The sequence below is a fragment of the Carya illinoinensis genome, chromosome 3, assembly GCF_018687715.1.
Source record: "Carya illinoinensis cultivar Pawnee chromosome 3, C.illinoinensisPawnee_v1, whole genome shotgun sequence".
In the NCBI taxonomy this organism is placed as follows: domain Eukaryota; kingdom Viridiplantae; phylum Streptophyta; class Magnoliopsida; order Fagales; family Juglandaceae; genus Carya; species Carya illinoinensis.
Genome location: NC_056754.1, coordinates 10,551,835 through 10,575,276, shown reverse-complemented (window position 1 = coordinate 10,575,276; position 23,442 = coordinate 10,551,835). Strand labels below are relative to the sequence as shown.

The 23,442-nt window shown below is 34.2% G+C and overlaps 1 protein-coding gene across 4 annotated transcripts; it reads right to left on the bottom strand.

The window, feature by feature from the left end:
• Positions 1-9,797: 9,797 nt before the first annotated feature.
• Positions 9,798-16,468, bottom strand: LOC122303211 (homeobox-leucine zipper protein ANTHOCYANINLESS 2-like). Of its 4 annotated transcripts, XM_043114859.1 has the most exons (10): positions 16,186-16,466; positions 15,935-16,089; positions 14,613-14,830; positions 14,407-14,524; positions 13,615-14,304; positions 13,256-13,357; positions 12,969-13,181; positions 11,153-11,327; positions 10,703-11,073; positions 9,798-10,560 (listed from the first exon to the last, which is right to left on the bottom strand). In XM_043114859.1, the coding sequence occupies exons 3-10, from the start codon at positions 14,819-14,821 to the stop codon at positions 10,168-10,170; spliced, it is 2,271 nt and encodes a 756-aa protein (XP_042970793.1). In that variant the 5' UTR covers positions 14,822-14,830; positions 15,935-16,089; positions 16,186-16,466; the 3' UTR covers positions 9,798-10,167. The 4 variants fall into 4 exon arrangements, with proteins under 4 accessions (XP_042970793.1, XP_042970795.1, XP_042970792.1 ...); XM_043114861.1 differs by lacking the exon at positions 15,935-16,089 and having other exon boundaries at positions 16,186-16,468; XM_043114858.1 differs by lacking the exons at positions 15,935-16,089; positions 16,186-16,466 and adding an exon at positions 14,993-15,897.
• Between the last annotated feature and the right edge of the window lie 6,974 nt (positions 16,469-23,442).

Sequence of the window (23,442 nt, the reverse complement as noted above, 5' to 3'; positions counted from 1 at the left end):
AGTCAGATTCTGATGCTATTTATGACTTGGTGAGTCTTGGGACTCGCTACTCTTCCTCTATTGTGGCTTTTTCTCAGCGGCTACAAGCCAAAAATCACGAAGTTGAAAAGCTCAAAGAACAAATTGTTGTACTTCAACAAATTGTTCAAGAGTCTCACACAAGGGAAGGAATCATTCGGCAGAAGAATAAACAGTTGAAATCTTTATTAGATTCTTCATTCCGCTTGCCGGTTCCCATGAATAAGAATGACATGATATTGTATGAAGAGAATGAGCGTCTCAAACATGAGGCTAAGAATCTCAAATTTATGTAAAAGTATTAAAAAAAAATCTATCTCTATTTTTATTGACTCTGGTCTATCTTTTAAGAGATATTCATAGCATGCATCATACCTATTTCTCTTCTGATCATACATAATCTATCTTCTGGTAAAGGTTTTGTGAAAATATCTGCTAACTGATCGTGTGTGTTTGTGAACTCTAACATTATATCACCTTTTTGCACATGATCTCGAAGAAAATGATACCTTATTTCAATATGCTTAGTTCTAGAATGTTGTATTGGGTTCTTTGAAAGATTTATAGCACTTGTATTATCACATTTGATTGGAATGTGATTATACATGAGTTTAAAATCTTCAAGTTGTTGCTTCATGTAGAGAACTTGAGCACAACAACTACCCGCAGCAACATATTCTGCCTCAGCAGTAGATAGTGCAACAGAATTTTGTTTTTTACTAAACCAGGAAACTAATGCATGACCTAAGAAATGGCATGCTCCACTAGTGCTTTTTCGATCTATTTTACAGCCAGCATAATCTGCATCTGTGTAGCTGATTAGATCGAAAGCTGTGTGCTTAGGGTACCATAACCCTAGGTTAATTGTACCACTAAGATATCTAAGAATGCGCTTAACTGCAATTAAATGTGATTCTTTTGGAGATGATTGAAAACGTGCACATAAGCACACACTAAACATAATATCTGGTCTACTGGCTGTTAAATATAATAAGCTACCAATCATACATCGATATATCTTCGAGTCAACTGGCTTACCGGATTCATCTTTATCAAGTTTAGTTGATGGGCTCATTGGTGTTCCAATTTCCTTAGCATTTTCCATCCCAAACTTCTTCAGTAATTCCTTAATATATTTTGATTGATTGATGAATGTCCCACTTTTTGCTTGCTTAATTTGCAATCCGAGAAAGAATGTAAGTTCACCCATCATGCTCATCTCAAATTCTTCCTGCATAGTCTTAGCAAAAACTTGACACATATTTTCATTAGTAGCACCGAATATTATATCATCAACATAAATCTGAATCAAAAGAATATCATCATTTTCATATTTAATGAAAAGAGTTGTGTCGATTTTTCCTCTTGAAAAACCTTTTTCAATCAAGAAACCACTGAGTCTCTCGTACCAAGCTCTAGGAGCTTATTTAAGTCCATATAGTGCTTTTGTGAGTTTGAAAACATGATTTGGGGAAATATGATTTTCAAAACCTGGAGGTTGCTCAACATATACCTCTTCATTTATAAAACCATTTAAGAAAGCACTTTTAACATCCATTTGAAAAAGTTTGAAATCTTTATAACAAGCATATGCAAGTAGCATTCGAATAGCTTCTAATCTTGCGACAGGTGCATATGTCTCATCATAATCGATTCCTTCTTCTTGATTAAAACCTTGGGCTACAAGTCGAGCCTTATTTCTAGTAATGACTCCAGACTCATCTTTCTTGTTTCTAAAAACCCATTTTGTTCCAATAATAGTATAATTTTTGGGTCTAGGAACAAGTGTCCAAACATCATTTCTTTCAAATTGATTCAACTCTTCTTGCATAGCTAGAATCCAAGATTCATCAAGAAGTGCGTCATCAATATTTTTGGGTTCAATTTGAGATAGAAAAGCAGTATGATTACAAATATTTCTAAGAGATGATCGAGTACTTACACCTTGTGAAGGTTCTCCCAAAATTTGTTCCACTGGATGATCTTTCACAAATTTCCACTGTTTGGTTGCATCTTGTATTAAATTTTGATGATCTTTCCTGATGGCTCCATGTTGAACTTCCTCTATTGCTTTCTCTTTGTTGAGATTGAGACTTTCTGTGTTATTTATACCTTCTATTTCTTCATCAATAGATTTCTTGGAGAGTGGAGAATTAGATTCATCAAATACTACATGCATAGATTCTTGTACAGTTAAAGTCTTTTTGTTGAATACTCTATAAGCTTTACTATTAGTAGAATACCCGAGAAAAATACCTTCATCAGATTTTGCATCAAACTTGCCTAAATTATCTCTGTCATTCAAAATAAAACATTTGCATCCAAATACATGAAAGTAACCAATGTTGGGCTTTTTCTCATTCCAAAGCTCATAGGGGGTTTTATCTAATTTAGACCTTAACATAACTCTATTTATAACATAACATGCAGTACTTACCGCTTCGGCCCAAAAATAACTAGGCAAGTTGTTCTCATTGAGCATTGTTCTTGCCATCTCTTGAAGAGATCTATTTTTCCTCTCTACTACCCCATTTTGTTGAGGAGTTCGAGGAGCAGAAAAATTATGAATAAAACCGTTTTCATCACAAAATGTTTCAATATTTTTATTAACAAATTCTTTTCCCCTATCACTTCGGATACTTGAAATAGTATAGCCCTTTTCATTTTGAATTCTCTTGCATAACTTGGTAAAGGCATTATGTGCCTCATCTTTATGAGCAAGAAAGATGACCCAAGTATATCTAGAGAAATCATCAACAATAACAAATGCATAATATTTTCCTCCTAGACTTGCAACTCTATTTGGTCCAAAAAGATCCATGTGTATCAGTTGCAATGGTCTAGTAGTGGAAATATGTTTCTTAGTTTTAAAAGAAGTTTTTGTTTGTTTACCAAATTGACATGCATCACAAATTTTGTCTTTAAGAAAATATGTTTTTGGTAAACCTCTCACAAGATCATTTTTTGAAAGTTTGGAAATAAGTTCCATGTTGGCATGACCTAATCTTCTATGCCATAACCAACTAGTTTCATTTTGAGCTGACAAGCAAATAGCATCTTGTGAGGTAATTTCTTCAAAATCAATTGTATAAACATTATTGTTTCTAAAAGCAATAAAACAAATATTACAATCATGATCATTCAAAATAATGCATTTATCCATTTTAAAAGTAACTGTAAATCCTTTATCACATAATTGACTTATGCTCAAAAGATTATGTTTTAAACCTTCAACAAGTAGAACATCTTCAATTATGAGAGAAGATTCATTACCAATTTTACCTATTCCCACGATCTTCCCTTTCGAGTTGTCTCCAAATGTCACGTGTCCTTCTTCTTTAGATCTAAGATCAAAGAACTTAGTCTTGTCTCCCGTCATGTGTCTTGAACATCCACTATCTAAAAACCACTTATTTTTGCTTGTGGATGACTTCATGCATACCTATAAAAACAATTAAAATGATTTTTCTTGGTACCCAAGTTCTTTGGGTCCTTTATTTATTAGTATTAGAAGAAACAAGATTTTTAGGTACCCATATGGCCCTAATAGTCATTGTATGATTTCTTCTAATAGGACAAGTATGATAATTATGACCATTTCTATTACAAAAATTACAAATAGCATGTGACATATATGAAAAACTTGAATGATTATAATAATATCCTTTTTTGACAAAATTATTTTTATGAAAAGAATTTTGAATATTAGTCTTTGAGGTAGAATGATTATCAAAGAAATTTTTATAAGGTTTGTATTTTTGTTTTGGCATATATCCCAAACCTGCATTGTCAAAAACACATCTTTGACTACCAAGAAGTTTTTCAAAATTTCTTTTTCCATTCGTAAAGTTTTCAACAATATTTTCTAAATCGGTTTTCTTCTTATTCAATTCAAGATTTTCATCTTTCAAAATGATACTTTCTTTTCTTAAAATTTCAATTTCGTTTGTTAAAGAAGAATTTTTCTTTTTCAAAGCAGTATACTTTATACCCAATTTTTCAAATTCCTCATAAATCTCTTCTAAAACATTTTGCAATTCTTCATATGAAGGATTTTCAATATTATCAAGATTTGTTACCTCAATGTCATCTTTAGCCATAAGACAAAGATTTGCTGATTCTTCATTGCTTGCTTCACTATCTGAGCTACTTGAATCATCATCCCATGTAGCTTTCATTGCTTTCTTGCCCTTGTTTCGATCTTTCTTTAGCAGAGGACAATCTGGCTTGATATGACCAGGTTTATTGCATTTATAACAAATTAAAGTGTCGTTTTTACCTGAATCTTTCTTGGAAAACTTTTTGAAAGATTTCCTCGGAGGAGTTCTATTTTTCTTCAAGAACCTCTGAATTCTTCTTGTTATCATCGCAACTTCTTCATCTTTATCGTCATTTTCCTCATCTTCATCACTTTCACTTTCATGAGGAACAGCTTTAAGTGCTAAGCTCTTCTTTGGCTTTCCTTCTTCTTCTCCTCTTTTCAATGTGTACTCATGGGTGATAAGTGACCCGATGAGTTCATTGACTTCGAGCTTCTTGAGGTCTCTAGCTTCAAGAATCGCTGTAACTTTTGATTCCCAACGTTTTGGTAAAGAGTTGAGAATTTTTCTTACTATCTCCACCTTGGAATAAACTTTGCCAAGAGCTGTCAAGCTGTTTATGATGTTAGTAAAACGAGTGTGCATACTAGAAATAGATTCATCATCATTCATCTTAAACATTTCATATTCATGAGTAAGAATATAAATTTTTGATTCCTTGACTTGCGAAGTTCCTTCATAAGTTACTTCCAAGTTATCCCAAATTTCCTTTGCCGTAGCGCAATTCATTATTCTATTAAACTCATTTCCATTAAGAGCATTATATAATAAATTCATAGCAGTTAAATTTAAAGTATAAAGTCTATCGTCTTCACGATCAAACTCTTCTTCTTCCTTTTTGACCTTTACTCCACCAACCACTTTTGTTGGAATATAAGGTCCATTTACAATACATTTCCATATTTCTCTACCTTGAGCTTGAAGAAATATTCTCATTCTAACTTTCCAGAATGAGTAATTATCTCCACAAAAGAGTGGAGGCCGACTACTAGATTGACCTTCACCAAATGAAGCTGCAATGTTAGCCATAAGATCTTAACTCAAAAGATAGTTAATCTTATAATAGAGCTCTTAGCTCTGATACCAATTGTTGCCCAGATGACTAACACAAGAGGGGGGGTGAATTGAGTTGTATTAAAAAAAATAACAATTATAAATCAAATATATAATATAAAATATAAACAAAATATGAAATAACAATAAATATAAGGAGTAAGGGTAAGAGAGAAGCAAACTCAGTATGTTAACGAGGTTCGGCCCCACTGCCTACGTCCTCGCCTAAAGCTACCCCTTGAGGATTCCCAAATTCACTATTCAACCTCCTTCAGGTGGAGATAGAAACCTATTACACCTTTGAACAATACCGCTACAAAGGATCCGTGTAGAACACCCTCTACACTTGCAATCACCTTACACGTGGTGATTCAACTATTCCCTGTGTAGAATACTTTCTACACACACAAGGGTTATACACACCCTTTTTCTGATACAAAAGCTGATAGTGGGTAGGTTATCAGAAAACACTCCTCAACGAGTGAAATAAGAACAATACAGCGCAAGCTATATCTCTCAAAATGAACAAGGATTAAGGCTCAATGTTTAGAGAAGAGAGAATGAAAGCTTTGAATGAATGTTGTATGCTCTTGGTGTTTGTAAATGTGAAGCTCTCAAATGATCTATTTATAGGCATATGAGACTTCATATTCAAATTTAAAAAGATTCACATGTCAAAGACAACATCATTCACTTTTTCAAAAAATTCAAATAAAAGGTTCTTCTTTTTCAATTGTCAAAGACAACATCATTCACTTTTTCAAAGAATTCAAATAAAAGGTTCTTCTTTCTCAATTGTCAAAGACAACATCATTCACTTTTTCAAAAAAATCAAACCTAATCTTTTACTTTTGGCATATGACAAAATGAGCACACTTTCATTTTCAAAAAATTCAAACCTAATCTTTTACTTTTTGTATAAGTCTAAAAAAGCATCAATCACTTTTGAAAATATTCAAATAAAACATGCACATGTGAAAGATGACAATCAATCATCTTTAATATTTTCAAAGTTCAACCCTTTAATCAAGGCATGCACATGCAAAAGATGACAATCAATCATCTTTCAAAATTTTCAAATTTAATTTTCAAAAATATTCATGCACATGTGGAAAATGTATTTTAATGCTTTATGATAAAATATTAATTTTGAGCATTAATCCTAATTTCGAATTTTGAAGAGATTTACAACATTACTCTATAATTTTAATGTGAACTTGTTCCCTTCTTGCTCATGCTTGTTTCCTTGATGTGCTTGACTCCATTGTGTAGACAACTTGAGCTTGAGACTTCTTTATTCTTTGAACTCATTTGTTATCATCAAAATCCATGTGTAGATTTATAATCACATGAAACTTGAAACCTTGAGTTCAACAATAATTTTATTCGAATGGAATTTAGGCTCATTCGAATGGAGTTATCTGAGGTCATTCGAATTAATTTTATGTTTATTCGAATGAATTGAAATTTAATTCGAATGGAATTAAAGGCCATTCGAATAAGCAGTTGTCAAACATAACAGCACAACATCATCATTCCTCTAATTCACTTTAATTAGATCACATATATATTTTATACATCAACGGTATACTAATGGCAAGCAGCAGCAGAAGAAAACGTTCCAGACCCCAGACAGTCGAAAGTACCTCCGCAGCTCCTTCTCAGCCGGCCGTGAGGCCTATACTAGTTGAGCGGGAGATCATTCTAGGTGACTTCCGTGACCTCACTTGGGAGGGGCGAAGCATACATGACATCATTACCGATCGTGGATGGACCCCGATCTGTCGACAGAGGGGCACAACATATCCTGAGATGGTTGGTGAGTTTTACCGTGCCATGGGTGAGCAGTCTGGTGATGCTCTATGCTATAACTTAGTAGTCCGGAGAGAGTATTATATTCTCTCCCCGCGTTATTGCTGAGTTTCTAAATTTGCGGCGAGAGCCAGGTGCCTATCCTGCAGTAGCAGCAGCGAGAGCAGCAACTGCACCATCTGGAGAGGACACAACAGTCGCATCCTCATCGCCAGCGTCGGATGTACAGACCGCAGAGCTGGATGCTAGCTCGGATGATAGTGAGAGCAGTGATGAGGTACATGATGATGGTCTCACAGACAATCAGGTTCGTGACCTAGTGTGAGACCCTGAGGCTCCTCCATATGATGGCAGTAAAGTGATCCGATAGGCCGACTGTATAGCATTTTTCAGAATGCTTAATTTGATTGTCGGGTATAACATTGATCCGAAAAAACACAAGACTGATTTCGGGATCGAGTTGGCCAGATTTTTGTTACGGTTAGCACAGGGGGAGTCGATTGATCTGGCATTATATTTCTTCCTCCGCATTCGCACAGAGTCACGCTATTCGGGTAGATGTAGTCTACCATTTGTGCTTTTGATATCTAACCTCTTACTCCATTTAGGGGTTACAATGACTTTGACTAAGCGGAGGTCGCCACAGATGGGGCCCGTTAACAAGATCACATTCAGTAAGAGCAAGGGTCACTTGCCGAAGACTCATGCAGTCCTACAGGATCAGCCTCCGCCTACTGATCCAGCTTCTACTACTGCTGCCCCTATTGAGAGACACCCTGCTGGGGCTCCTCCGGATGAGGTACGAACTATATTGGCGTAGCACCGCAACATTTTATTGAGGGACTTCATTCAGCCCATGATGGAGAAGCTTAAGGACTTAGAAGGACGCTTGCAAACTTTATAGGAGGATTTTGATTTATCTAATAAATAAATATTGTTAGTAATTTTTTTACTTTTTTTATGTTGTATAGAACGTCTAACTCATTTTGGAATGTAACTAATGCAGCATAGTTTTTATTTTTAGTGTTTGCTAGCCTCTTTATTGTTAATTATATTTTCTTCTCATTATACTTAGTGTTCACGATAATTGAAAAAATGACACTATCTTTAAATTAATATTTAGTTAACTAAAATATTTTTCAATTAATTACATAAAATTAATTTATGAATTTTTAAATATTTTAATTCATTGTAAATCATAATATATAATATATAGAACTTTTTATTTACTTTGGAAATGATAAAAAAAATTAATAGAAAAAATATGTATTCTTACAATTTTAACAATATATCTTTTCAATTAAATAATACCGTTCGAACACGTTAATACTCATTCGAACAAATAATATTGCATTCAAATTAATTAATTTTCTATTCGAATTAAATTTCATTAGTTCGAACGGTATAGATTTTTGGAGACGACCTAATTTGTCTCAGAATCTCCAGTTCGAACTACTATGTTTTAGTTCGAACGGATTTATAAGATTTTCCATGTTTTGAGACTTCGTATCAGAAAAGTATTTTTAGGAACGAAATTAATTTCATCTCTAAAAAATTTCGTCCCTAAAAATTAAATTTCTTATAGTGTGTATGATCCAAATGGTTCCTCTTTAGATGCGATTAGTTGGAAGCTGCACCAATAACTGCCCATTTGTTTACATTAAATCGATCGTGGGTAAAATGTTGGCAGCACGATTTCTATCGGTCGTATCATACGCTGTTAAAAAGCTTAATGGCAAATCTACCTAATCTCAACCTAATTAGCAAACTCCTCATAAATGATTAATTTGCAGCGTTACCAACAAAGAAATGCATTTAATTGTTTTCATTGCTTCATAGACCACAACAAAGACCAATATTTATATTGAGCAATGTTATATATAGTCGTGAAATTGCAAACGTCGCGCAATCGCTTTGAAAAAGAGTGGGATCTACGATTAAAAAGTTAATTTTTTTTCATGTGGGTCCATATTAATTCATTTTTTTAAAGCGACTGCATGCCGCTTGCACAACTACGACTGCAAATATCTTACACTCAATATCAGTTTTTTTCCCTTTTATTTTGTGTTTTGGGGGGGGGGGGGGGGGGGGGGGGGTGTGTGGTCGCGTTGTTTTCTTTCTCAAGATTGACAATCTTAGAGCGATTTGAATGGCAAAGCCAATTAATTTGCAATTGACTTCGCAACAAGGAATGCGTAAATCCCCGCTCATACGAGAAACCTTGACGTTGAAGCATTTAGCATCAAATTTTTTGACTTTCTGGGTTTGAGTTCACAACTCACGTACATTCTACGGATGGATAGTGATTTCTGAACAACTTTTTGCCCGTCAGCCATCAGGGTATTAATGCTTCAGCATGTCAAGGAGAAAACCAAACAATGGTTACAATACAAATATATATAGTGATAACGTTCGTTCCACGATGATTTCCTGTCAACTATTAGATTTAATGAATACGCATGAAGGAAGAACCCATGAATCAGACTATTCTTTCATCCACAGCTACTCTCTCTCTCTCGCTCCACCATAATAGATTCAACAGTACAGTAGGAGTTTAACATGGGAGGTGTAAATGCTCATGGCACCTAACCATGTTAGATTACTGGGTTTCGGAAGATTTTCACAAAATACATGCATTCTCCTTTTTTTATAAACCTTTTGGACTCATTTCTAAAGCTGAGCGGCACTTCTAATTGTAGCGGTGCACATACAGAGTACATTTCAATCAGATGGGCATTCTAATGTTAAACATCTGAAAACTTTTGATTCAAACATTAATATGATTCGAGGGAAGTGAGAACAAAAAGCAAGGCAACCAGTGAACGATACTCTTTACTCCACTATCAAACTCTTTTTACCTCTATAGATGAATTAGTAACAACAAACAGATTTGACAAAAAGAGAAATCTAATGGATCCATAGAGTCAATGCCCGAACCACCGTTCCCAACTCGCTATGTTTTTTTAGCCCCAAGCAGAAAAACCAAAAGTCATCTTGCTAGTCAGACAGCAAAATTCCCCCCGCTGTGGTTCGTTCTTGACTCGAAACCCTCGAGAGAATTTTAATCTCAACCTTCTCTTCCTTTAGTATCAATTTTCTATTCCCTACATTTCTTCATACACGAAATTTTGCTTTTCATAGAAGAAAAAGACAAATTAAACAGCATGCTAACCAATCATCACAATTAGGTTACTTTAAGAGCTGCTTTAATCTTCTGAATTGTGCAGGAGATGAGATTGTTCACTGTCTCAACCGACTCCACAGTTAGCTTGGCAGTTGGCTGGCTATCCAGTAAAATCTGAAATCCAACTGTGAGTAAACATCCACCTCCATCAGTGCCATTATCTCCTGATTTGATCATTGTCCTATTGCAGTTGTGGGGCCTGCCATAGCTAGATGGCTCGTCAGGAAGAATTGCAAATCCCGATGGTAATAGAGCCACATAGGCAGAATCTCCACCCCCCATCACCACATTTATAGATGGTATGTCAACTGGTGCATAAACAACCACTGAACCGGAGGCATCTGACCATGTCTCTTGCAGTATCAGCATGTTGTTCTCATTTGCATTTGTTGGCTGCAAAGTCGCACAAATACATAGGGCATGCAGGAGAGTAGAAAGGAATGTAAATATGTAAATGATTAGGAGAAATTGTAATTATCCAAATTACTAAGCCATGCTGATTATTTTAGATCACGTGTAGAAAAAGAGCACTCACACTACCACGTAGGAGAGAAACACAGTTGCCTTGTTTATGGCCTTTGGCAATATGGACCATCTCTTGTATTGGCCTGCCAGTGGATAAAATGTCCCACTCACTCCTCAACCGGTCATCTCGCAAGAAATCAAAGAGTCTTGACTGTGCTACAGGCATCCAAACAGAAGTTGCAGCACTCAACACAATCCCATGAGGCTCACCAGGGTCATCCAGATTCTTCCTGGTCATGACCCTCACGTCTTCACCGACATTTCCAACATGTAGACTAGTCCAATTGCGAGCCGTTGAAGCACAAACCCCAGAACAAAAGTTATCAGTCATGCGCTGTGCCAGCTTTAACATGCTGCTCCTACCAGCTGAACTAATCACCGCTGAAGAGTGGCATGTATCAGAATGTGCAACTAAACTAAACTTATCTGTAAAGAACAATCAGGGGTAGCAAAAAGAGACCTGTCTGATCTTCATTAGGAATGCTAGATGACATTAGGATTGCCAGGAACTCACACTGCCTTTGGAGGGTGGCAACCCACCTCTGCGCACCAAAACCCATGCCAGCACTAATAAATGACCGGTAGAGTTGGTGGATACAACTCTCATCATATTCTGAATGTTCTATCCAGGTAATCTACATTTTCATGTGTCTACCATGCATCAGAACCCATTTGCTCACAAAACAAACACAAGGTCAATAGAATACATTTCTCTCAACAGAAAACAATTAATAAACTTTCAGAACAAATCATCAAGGTGGATATATTACTCCAAAACATGTAAGATCGTGTTGTCTCTTCAGTTAGCCTTGGGGAACAGGTTCTTTTAACAGGTATGATTACATTCTTTTCCAACTACAGGTATTTCGGTAAAAGTATTATATATAACAGAAGGTATTAAGGAAGATGGGGAACCTGGGTAGGATGGTGAAGATAATATTTTACTCATTGCTTAAACTAGACGAAGGTTGTCGCCAAAACTAGAACTTCAGTGACAAACTACTGAACTAGCTGCACCCTTAATCCGTGGCCCTTTTTCATAGCAACAAGGGCTGGAAGGCCTATAGTCCATAGAAAGAATAAACGTATGCCATCTAAATTAAGAAACTTGAGTACCAACTTTGACTTTGTTCCTGCCATGTTTGCCAACCAGATGATGCTCTATACTGGCCAGTGTTTTGAACTTACCAAATAGACCCATAGAATTGCATTTTTAAGCAAAAACAACAATATAATCTCAAACTAGAAGAAATGTTAACCAAAAAGATCTGGCTATGTGAGTGAAGGAGGTAACGTAAAGGGAAGGAAATATGTTAAAAAAAAAGTTGAGTAAATATGATAAATATCTTGAGGATTGAAATGAAATCCAAGACAATCATAGATTAATATTGCAATATAAAGGTATACACTAACGATGAAGGGAAAAGTCAAAAACCAAGCAGCAATCTCAGCAAGATAAGGAGAAACTACTTCCTAGACAATACAAAATTCTAGGCATCCTAAAACCTTCACAAGGCTTAATGGAATTATATTAATTGTTAAAAAGGACGTTACAAGTTTATTAAGATAATGAAAGCCACTATTACACTGCGTGGGCTTCAATATACAACAATATAAGACTAGATCCAGGTCACAGCCTCATGGGAATAAATATAACACAGAGTGGAATAGAAGCATCAAATATATTGTTTATAGGAGAAAGAATGAAAGTTCCAAGGTTACCTGCACATATAGATGATAAATATCATATATTCAAAATGTTAAAAAAACATATGTGGCTTAAGCTAATATTAAACTTTGATTAGTGCCCCAGTTTTGATCATCTCTAAGAATAGCAGTATACTAATTAAGTAAAGACCACGAGAGATCTGAGCATTGGAAAAAAAAAATCTCAGCATTGAAGTTTGAATACTATAAAATAATCATACTGAGCAAGCATCTTCCTCGGTAAAATACTAAAAAAGGTTCAGATTCGTAGGCAAACCCTCTATATTTCATAAAGAGCATAACCATCAAAGCTGGCAAAATTTTAATTAGTTAACAAAAATGAATCCCTGAAAAGCACAAGTCAAGGTGGGTTGGGAAGGAGAGTCCAAGTGCCGGATAGTTCCACCTTGATGAAGTGCCCACTAAATCCTATAAATGGAATCGTTTTAGTAATCTCACTCACTTCACATAAGGGATAATACACCAACATGGTAAAGCACAATAAACAACAGAAAACAGAAGAATGCATGTAACAACATAATAAATAAATAATCTACATTTAAAATTACCTTGGAGTAACCATTGGGCAGATCTTGCACAACAACGCCAGAAGGAAGCTTCCTACAGTTCACAAAAGGTTGTACATTTGTACCTTCTTGGCTAATGTCCAGAGAAACATCAACCACAGCCCAGACACCCTCTGCCTGCTGCTTGCAAAACCGGAGGAACTTCAATTGACGAACAGAGACCAATGGTGAAAGAACTTGAAGCTCAGCATGCATCTATAAGGTAAGATCTTAATGAGTTCCAGTTCAGCAGCATGAGAGAGAAAAAAATGAACAGATGAGAAACATACCACTTGTAGAGCTCCATTTCTGATTCCAGCTGTGCCAGTTGTAATCCATTCAATTGTGGCAGCTCTAGCAACCGTGCACGGAAACATATCTTTCCACCGACCCTATTTGAAAGAAAAGCAAATAAAAGCAATACTTAGTCTTAAACGTCAAGACTTGCTTGATTTTAGTACTTCTAGCTCCAATCCATTTTCAGCCTGAACCATACAATTCTGAAAAAGAAATTAATTTCTTCCTATAGTAAAAGTTCATTTATATGTTGCTATTGCAACAAAACAAGAAGAAAATTCATTCAGTCGGCAAACTATTCCAATATAATCACTGAAGGCTCCATGTAGACACAAAGGGTTAGAGAGCATACCGTGTCCATCAATGTCTCCACAAGTGCCAAGCTGTTGATTATTACCATCCCAGTATCCCTTGTAGCCTCAGTTACAAAACCAGCGGGTTTTGAGCCAATAGAAGGAGAAAAAGTCCGTTTGTACTCCTCATAGTTCAGTGTTTCCTTCCCTCCATCCAAGCTTTTGATCCAAAGGGGACTATCTGTCTGGGCCATCTTAATTAATTCATCCATAGCCAACAAAGCAAGATCTATAAACATTGATCTATCAACTGGAGCTTCATTGCCCATCAAGCCCATAGGAGGCTTAATTAGAGGCATTGCAGAAGAAGTACTCAAAACCCCATCACCCAGATCAAGTCCCATGTGCAACGACGTGCCTATAGAGCTTAAACCACCAATCCCATTTCTTCCTACAGCAAGCTCCAATCCCGAGTTTGAGCTTGGGAGAGAGATGGGAGCAGGCAAGGACAAGAGAGGCCTCCCCAAAAATTTATTTGCCAAAGCACATATACGGTTTAATTCGTCCTTCAATCGAGCATTCTCAATCCTAAGTTGGTGCTCCTCAAATGATATTTGGCCTGGAATGGCGGGACCACCACAGTTGTTGCATATTGGGTTTGCCATAGCACCACGCATTATATCATTCTCAGCTTTAAGCTTATCATTGTCTTGTTTAAGCATCAGGTTTTCATGTCGTTCCAATTGGGTCTGATTCAAATTAACAAATTTCATTTCCGTAAATTAGTGATACACAATACATTGGACAAAAACTACACAATAGTATAGATTAAAAGCGAGATACCAATATACCTTCATTTGGGTTCGCCTATTTTGAAACCAAAATTTGACTTGCTTGGTTTCCAAGCGAAGCCTCCTGCTTAGTTCCAATCTTTGTTTCTCATCAGGATGGGGGCATTCCTTGAAAAAACTAAAACCAAAAAAAAACCTACCATCAAACACCTAATCATATTGAACTAAGAACTCGAATAGCAATGCATACAGATGAAAAATCATACACTTCAAGCTCTTGAATTTGATGTGGTGTGTGTCTATGGTACTTCTTCTTCTTCGGCCGTTGGTCATCACCTGCGTCCAGATCATCACCTGATGCGCCTTCAACATTATCACTCCCTGACCTGCTCTCATACTCATCATCCCGCATCCTCACCATCAAACCAGTATCAATTTTTTCCCCAATTAGACCCATCTCCCCATGACCCTCCATTTTCCTTGGCTGCACAAAAATACCATAAGTATACAAATATTAAGAACAAGAAGAATAAGCAGAAAATAAAAGAAATATAAACAAGTAAAACATGAATCGAGAAGAATAATGTCCACTGAGGGGGAGGGAAATGATGCAGACGAGGGAGAGGGAGAGGGAGATGAGGCATACGACGGAGAGAGAGGAACTGTGCATTGACCTGGGAATAGGAGTGAGAAGGGGTGGCTGAGCAATGCGGTGTGGAGCAATATCAGCCACAACTCTTGCAACCCCTCCACCACTACTACCGCCACTAGCACCGCTGATCAAACCCTCAGGGCCCATCACAAAGAAAAAGAAAGAGAGAATAAACCCTCGGTGTTTCTGTCTCTCTACCTATATCTTTCCAACACTTCCTCCACAGGTTATTAAGGCATAGTCACTATCACTTTCACATGGGTGTGCCTAGGTTTTTTTTTTTTTTCCCTTATATTTTTTGGCCTTATCGCAGATGAGCTAAGACTGACAATTATAAAATCTCAGCAGAAACAGAAACAAAAACGCTGTTTCATTGTCAACGCCCTCGCATGACTCAATCCCTCTCTCTCTCTCTCTCTAGAAAATCGATTTGAGATATAAAAAAAAAAGAAAGAAAGAAAGAAAGAAGAACAAGACGAGGAAAACCCTTATTTTTTTCCCTTCCTAATCTCCAGCACTCACGTCTCTCGGCTCTCTCGCACACACACATGCATATTCACAGCAGAAAATCTCTGGGAAACAGGGATGAAAATAAACCCTAGGTTTCCACCTATTTTCGGATCATATTGACTTATTATTTGTCAGTAAAGGACGCGGCCCAGAAAGTAGAAAATCGAGAAGGGCTTGAAGTCGGAGAAAGAAGAAGACAAACACAAAAAGGTTAAAAGCTTATTTCACATCCACACTATATCTGACTTTTCATCGCCATGATACCAAATCTAAACAAAAAGACGCTGTTGACCCCCAAACACCTTCCAACTTTCCAAGTTTCCAACCCCACTCTCTCTCTCTCTCTCTCCTCTTCCTGATACCTCTGAATCTATGATCAGAAATGAAAAAATAGCATGGAAGAAGATATAGAGTTAGATGGCATACAAAGTTGCAAACCAAACCCAGTACGGATAATAGGGTACGATATGAGTTTGACAGCGAGCCAAGCAAAAAGACAAGGAGGGGTCTTGTTATGCAGCCATGTAATAGATTTTCAGATCCTCTCTCTCTCTCTCTCTCTCTCGCTCGCTCTCTGGGATCTGTGGAATAGAAAAAAGACAGAAAATGCATATAAAAACTAATAAACAATTGTGTTACAAAAATATAATAAAAAAAAGAGTTGAGAGCTGACTTACAATGACTGATAGACAGAGCGGAAACCAAAGAGTCAAAAGGGTTTTGTTATTGTATTCGTCTGAACAAAAAAAAAAAAAAAAAAAAAAAAACTTTTTAAGCCTCGATCGAATCCAACCCCAGAACTCTACTGAATCAACACTCTCGTGACCTCGTCCATCTCTAATGGCTTCTTCTCCCTCCCATGCACAAGTTTCTCAAAGCCCCTTCTTTAATTCTGCTCTCTTTGATTAGAAGAAAGATATATAATAAGAGGGAAGACTCGGGGGGATTGTGGAGCCCGCGTTCTGACTCCTTGGTTCGTGATATCCGCCCTACACTAATTCCACGCGGATGCACACGCGCGCATGGTTCTACTTTTGTTGTCCTCTGTCTTGGTGAAGCCATACTTAGGTGTGAATGCAACCAATTCGATCTACCCGTGCAGACGACCCAGAACATCCAACCGAAAAACGTGTCATCGCTCTTAAAAGTGTAATTACGACTTGATTTTTTATTGTATAATTTTTTATTATCGTAATAAATATATCATATTATATATAATAAAATAGAAGATGTTGAACATTACTCATATACATATATATATATATAATATTAAAATTTACAAAACTAAAATACATAAAAGTGAGAAAGATACCATTTAAAAAGTATACCATATTCTTAGTTTCTATTATTATTATTATTATTATAAATCGATCATTTGAGATCCCTTGTACCATATTATACGGATAATACAAATTGAATAGTTTCTCTTAAATTAATAGCCTTATATTTGTTCAGAAGTTTTGTGTTCGTCTCCTAAAATTTCTTAAAAAAAGTTTATGTTCTATTAACAATAGCTTGATCAAGGAAGTTTTGTGAGAGAATGTATGGAAAGTTAAGCTGTAGCAGGAAATACGGGATTCTCGTAGCCATGAGCATATTACCAGCGTGATCCTTTTAGGCATGTTAATAAATTCAGATCTCATTTTACTATCCATAAAGCATAACTAATTGAGAAACAAGTGGGGTACGTAGCTATATACATGAATCTTTTTTTTTTTTTTTCTTTTTTGAAAGTTATATACATGAATCTTTGAAGATTGAGATTGCATTTTATCCTGTATTAAAGAGCTAGGGATCGAACATATATACAGTCCAAATTTGATCATGATAAGTGTAAGGTACGTACGTACAATTGTTAGCTGTTGAGAACAACAACCAAAAGAAAAAAAAAAATACAAAATATTTAATGTGTCACATACCAATCTGGATTTTCTACATAATTAATTCGGCTAAACTTACACCTAATTGGTATATAAATTGCATAATAGCCTAGCTAGCTAGCTTCACATAGAAAGGCCTATACCAGGAATTAAGTTGTAGTTGCGGGTCGGTCGCATTTACAGTTCTGTAAATTGGAAGTCGCATTTTGAAAGATTTAATTATGGTAATATATAATTGGGAGGACTATATATTGCGTCATTAAATTATGATTATTATTGGGAGTTTTGCATTTTATATCAAGATTCATCCAAAAGTGATACATTTTGTATGCCTATCTTCCAACTATCAATCACTAAAAAATAACACCCTGTTGAATTCTGATAAATAATTCAAGATCTACTGCATGCAATGTCAATTTGCATGGTTTAAGATAACACCCTGTCATCTACAGAATTAATTCCACAAATTGATAATTGGTTTTATGTCATCCATTAGATCTATTTTATAATAAAAATAACTTTATAATTTGACAAACTACATTAATTTATAGGAAAACTTTTGTATAATTATTTTATGATTAGAGTATTTCTATTTGATCAAACTAGCTAGAGAGATTATAATAACAAATTTAAAAATACAACGAATCAATATTTACAAAATTCTTAATACTATTACTGCTGAAAATTTATCTTTCTTTGCGACTTACTTTCTCCTTTTCTTTTCTTTTTTATCTTTTTTTTCTCTCCCATTGTTTGTTAATTTTTATTTGTGCTGGTTTTTATTTTTGAGAATGATGGATCATCTTCAATTAATTAACGGAAAACGGCTTCTGGGTTATTTATAAGCAGATCGATCGAGTACAAATGGGGGCGTGGTACTTCCCATGCATGCACGCTACATTAATTAGCATAATGACATACATGCAAGAAATGAAGTTGAAATCTATTATGTGCACCAAATCACCTCATGATCATCAGCATGGAAAAAAGACTTTTCGATATTTTCAGTCTTTAATTTGTATATTTTTTAGATCGCAAAGTTAGTAATTGTCTTTTAAGCTAAGGATGCGCAACATTCTGATATCCTGCAAGTCGCATGCATGAACAATGAGAGGTACAAAATAACTAGAACCAGCCCAATCAGCGTGTGACCATCATCAATGATAGAAAGGAGAAGATGAAGATCGGAAAAGACAAGGTCAAGGGAAGTGTAATGCAAGGAAAGTTGAAGTATACGCAAATTGAGAAGAAATATTGTGAAGAGATATAAAATTGATAAGATATCTACTACTTCTTGGAGGACTCCATAAAAAAGAGATTTTTCCACATACACCATCAACTCCTTGACGAGGGCTTTAGCTTCTAGGCGAGAGTGTCTTTAACTCCTATTATATTGGAAGATATGTGAGACCATAAAAAGAGTGTTGTTAGATAAGTCATCAAGTATAGTATATTTGCTCCCTAACATCTCATAGATGTAAATTTTATGTCGAACCATGTATATCTCTGTGTATATTTCTAATTTATATTTCATTTATTATTTACTTTCATGAATAAATACAATGACACCGTATCACCGCCCAAGCCACTCTCGTCAGTCAGTCATTTACATCATTGGGTTTCGATTTGGATCAAAAAATAATGCATCAACAAACACAATAATAGTGCCACATAAGTTTATCCTCCAATCTAATTGTCAACTAATTATGATAATTAATCACGGTATAAAAAGGAATGATACTACTAATCATATTGATTTTGTTATAATTAGTATTATTACGACACACTTATAACTTTATTAGTCAATTTTTTAGGTCAAGATTATTATCTAAAAATAATAAAATATAATACACCAGTTAGAGCTTGGATTCAAAAAGTATTTTATTTTATTTCATCATTACAACTTTTTCAAATTTTCATATAAAATATAATAAATAATTCAACTTTTTCAAATCTCAATTCAACATTTTCCAATCCCAAAATAATAATAATATTAAAAAATAATATTCTAATAATATTTTATTCAACTTTCAATTTTCATCTAAAACCATCTCATCTCATCTAAAAGGAGCCCTTAGTGTGACTAGTGATGATCAAATCCATGATGGAAAACAATATTTATTTTTCTTTCTATATTGACTTCACTGAATTGGTCCATAAACTACTCAAGGCATGAAATTTAGATATGGTCCTACTTCATGAGTTATTAAGTGGTAATTATAGAAATATAAAAGATTTCGAATAGGGAAAATTAGTCAACTGTATATATCATCCGGATTGATGATCTTTCCATGGAGCTCACCTATTAAACTCGGAATTATGTTGCACATGCATCAAGATAAAGATCGTTAATGATAGATGTATTCAGTCATTTAGGCAATTAAGTAGAAGTTGTATTAATTATTAAACTTCCAGATAAAGATTCTAGCTTTTACGTACAATTTGGCTCATGTTCCGATTGCAAATTGCAATGAGGGGAACCTGGTCCATGGTTTCCCGACCAATTCCTTCTAGTGCTGTTGAACATAGATTTTATTTTTCCCCCTCCAAGAAGGCCATGAATATTCGAGTTTATTGCAAATTAAGACAATGATGGAAGAAGAAGAAGCAGTAAATTAATGGCAAGCATTTAGTAACAAAGAACGTCCCCAACTATACTCATCTACCCCAGGGTTTTGCAACGCAGATCGGATGCATGGGACTATTCAACACATGCAGATGACATTAATTTGGACCACAAATCCCTGATGCAATCTTCTAGATAGCTGTTTGAATTATTCATGAGCTGCCCCCAAATTAAAGAAGTCCATATATATATATATATATATTCATTTATTTATTGGTAATATCTGTTAATCTTAGTGCATATATATAATTCTCTAATTTATGTCCTCTTATAGTTTGGTTAATTGAAAGATATTGTGATCGCAACAACCAAGTTTAATTGAGTTAATGACTTATCTAACACTAGATTAAGAATGTCAATAAACATTTTGCCGCGGCGAGTTTTATTCACTGCAGTGTGGATGGAAATATCATCCCACTTTTATTCCATTTTAATCACAAAAATTACTTTTATTGTGGCAACTTTGGTTAAGCCAGCCACGCGCATGAAAATGGAACTATATATATATATAGGGAATTACATTTTTATACGTGTCGAAGTTTAATATTGTAAAAGTTTTAATAAGTGCCGGAAATAAAAGCTCTGTGCATGTCCTCGGCCCTCTGTAGATCCGTCAGGGCTGATTTTATGTGAATTTATATAAATGTTAATCAGTAGGTGCAACGGTATGATTTTACAGATTTTCTTTCCTCTTGAACGTCGCATTCAAATTCCATATTTGAATGTCATGACCTCGAAACAAGGACCCATTTCACGTACAAGGGAAGTTTTCAAAGTAGATATATGGAAACTCATAATTTTTAAACATCTCTTCCCGTTTGCCTCCATGGACACCGTTGTTCACCGACTCCGATGATGTTTTGATTGAACTAGACATGAGAATGAGAAAGCAATTATTGATTATTACTCTATTTCTTCGTAATTGAGATGGTCTCTCTCCTTCCCCACCCTATACAAGCCTCCTTAAAATAAAGTTAGATAATTTATCTTGGAGGGGAAAAAATATTATTATAAGTTAAACGTGTTAAATAAATTTTTAGACAAATGTTAAAGGACAAAATGCCTTATAAATAAAGTAAAAATGAAAGATAATTATCCCCAATTCTATAACATTTCAACTAGATTTTTATATCAACAATTTTAATGACATATATATATACACACTTGAAACGTATGCTGAAAATAATAAAGATTAAAATATGAATAACATTATTCTTAAAAAGAAAAATACAACTTCTATAACCTAGTGAGTGACGATGATCTCGAGCTTGTTCCAACTGACAACTAAATAGAAAATGTTTCACTAAAATAGATTCGGTTATTTTATTTTATTTAAAGATTGTTTCGATAGTAAGATGATTTTAGATGAAAGTTAAATAAAATATTATTTTTTAATATTATTATTATTATTTTGAAAATTGAAAAAGTTAAATTTTTTATTATATTTTATGTGAAAATTTGAAAAAAATTATAATAATTAGATGAGATAAAATAAAATAGATTAAAAATATTTCTTAATCCAAACGGCATCTTAATATGTGGGGTACTAACAAGTAAGACCATAAATTTGCAGAAAAATCAAACTTGAAAAGGACGATAGACCAATTTAGTTGGTAAGTGTATCATTCAAGAAACTTGAGAAGTCATTGGCCATGTACAGTAGGGATGCAAATTAATAATTGATATAAAGATGTTAGGTAAGACATGCATCGATTTTTCAATCAATATTCTTGCTCTTGCTATTTTTATTCTCGAGCCTCAGTTTAGTATTTATCATGTCAACGTGATATGTAACATAATTCTTTTCCTAAAAATGGCAAAAAAACAGACAAAAAGGCATATTATGTTAGTCCGGGCTGGCCAATTAAATATTGTTTTGGCTTTGAGTACGTGATAAGGATGCTTATTATATGGTTTTGGACTGTATCCAAATTATATTCTAAATTTATTACAATATGTCATATAATGTGATAATATAAGAGATTTTGAATATCCCGTTAATTAAATTATTTATTAATACATATATTTTATCCTTTGTGGTCTTTAAAAAACTAGAAGGATATTAATGCGTGGTGTTGTTTTTGGACTACAGTGTTACAATCATTTCCTCACTTGAATGAATAATCTTTTCCCTCGGAAGAGATCGGGAATCAAAATGGGGGTGGGGGGATGGGGGAATTTCTAACATTTTACTCATATTGTTTAAGTAAATAATGATACTTATAATTATGAAGTGTATAAATATTATATAATTTTTTTAAAAATATAAATAAATATAGAATTTATATGAAAAAAAAAATTAATTTTTTAATAATAAATTATATTATTTTTAAAAAAATTATACAATACTTACACATTTCAAAACAATAATCCAATTGATACAAATTGATATTTTATATTTTTAAAGTAAAGAATTCGAGTTAAAAGACATAAATTTAAAATACTTACGATAGTAAAAATTGACATTTTGGTCATGAAATGATTTGGACGAAGTTGACGTTTTGGAAACGGACTCACCCTTAAAACAGTAGCTATAATTTAAGCGGAATATTTTACAGCAAAAATAAATTATTATAAATCCTCCCATCCAAACGATCCCAACCAATAAAAAGAAGGGTAGGTAACTAGGCAGAACGAGAGCCTCGCCGTAGGCTGGCAACATAGTGGTAATTAAGGTGACAACTGTCAAATAATGGTAGTTGCCACGCGTTAAGATTGGAGAGTACTTAAGCTTACGTTTGCACAATAAAATAATTTTAGATATTTTATAAATAGTAATTAAAAAATAATAATAAAATATTAAATATTAAAAAATAATAATATAAAATAATAAGAAATAAAAAGTAATAATAATAAAAAAACAAATAATAATAGAATATTTTCGTAACAGTCCACTACCCCCAACCAGTCCAAAACCAGCCAAAAGATTTATCTATTCCATTTGAAGATAACGAATATTCATTTAATACAAACTATGGTATAATAATAGTCATTTTAGTTTTAAGAGTGTTTAAACTGTTACATGTGAATTAATTAAAACGCTTTATATTTTATATTCGATTAATACTCTTAATTTTTTTTTTTTTTTTGTAGAAAAAGATGTTATTATTTGGAAACGAAATGGAGATGGTTATATTCCTTTTATGAAATTAATAATTTGATTGTTGTGAATATCTTTTAATAAAAGATATCTCATCCCCTAGATATTGATCATAGTTTTTTGGAGCAAAAGTGATTTTTTTTTTTTATTAAATAACTCTATAGAATTTCCTTCTTATTGAAAATATAAATTAAGTTGTCACTTTAGTTATTTTTAAGAATATAAGATACGTGATAATAGACATTTATTAAATAAAATATGAATCAGAACTCTATACTTTTCAAGTGAACCAAACTATTTTGTGGCATTGGAAACTTGAAGATTTTGT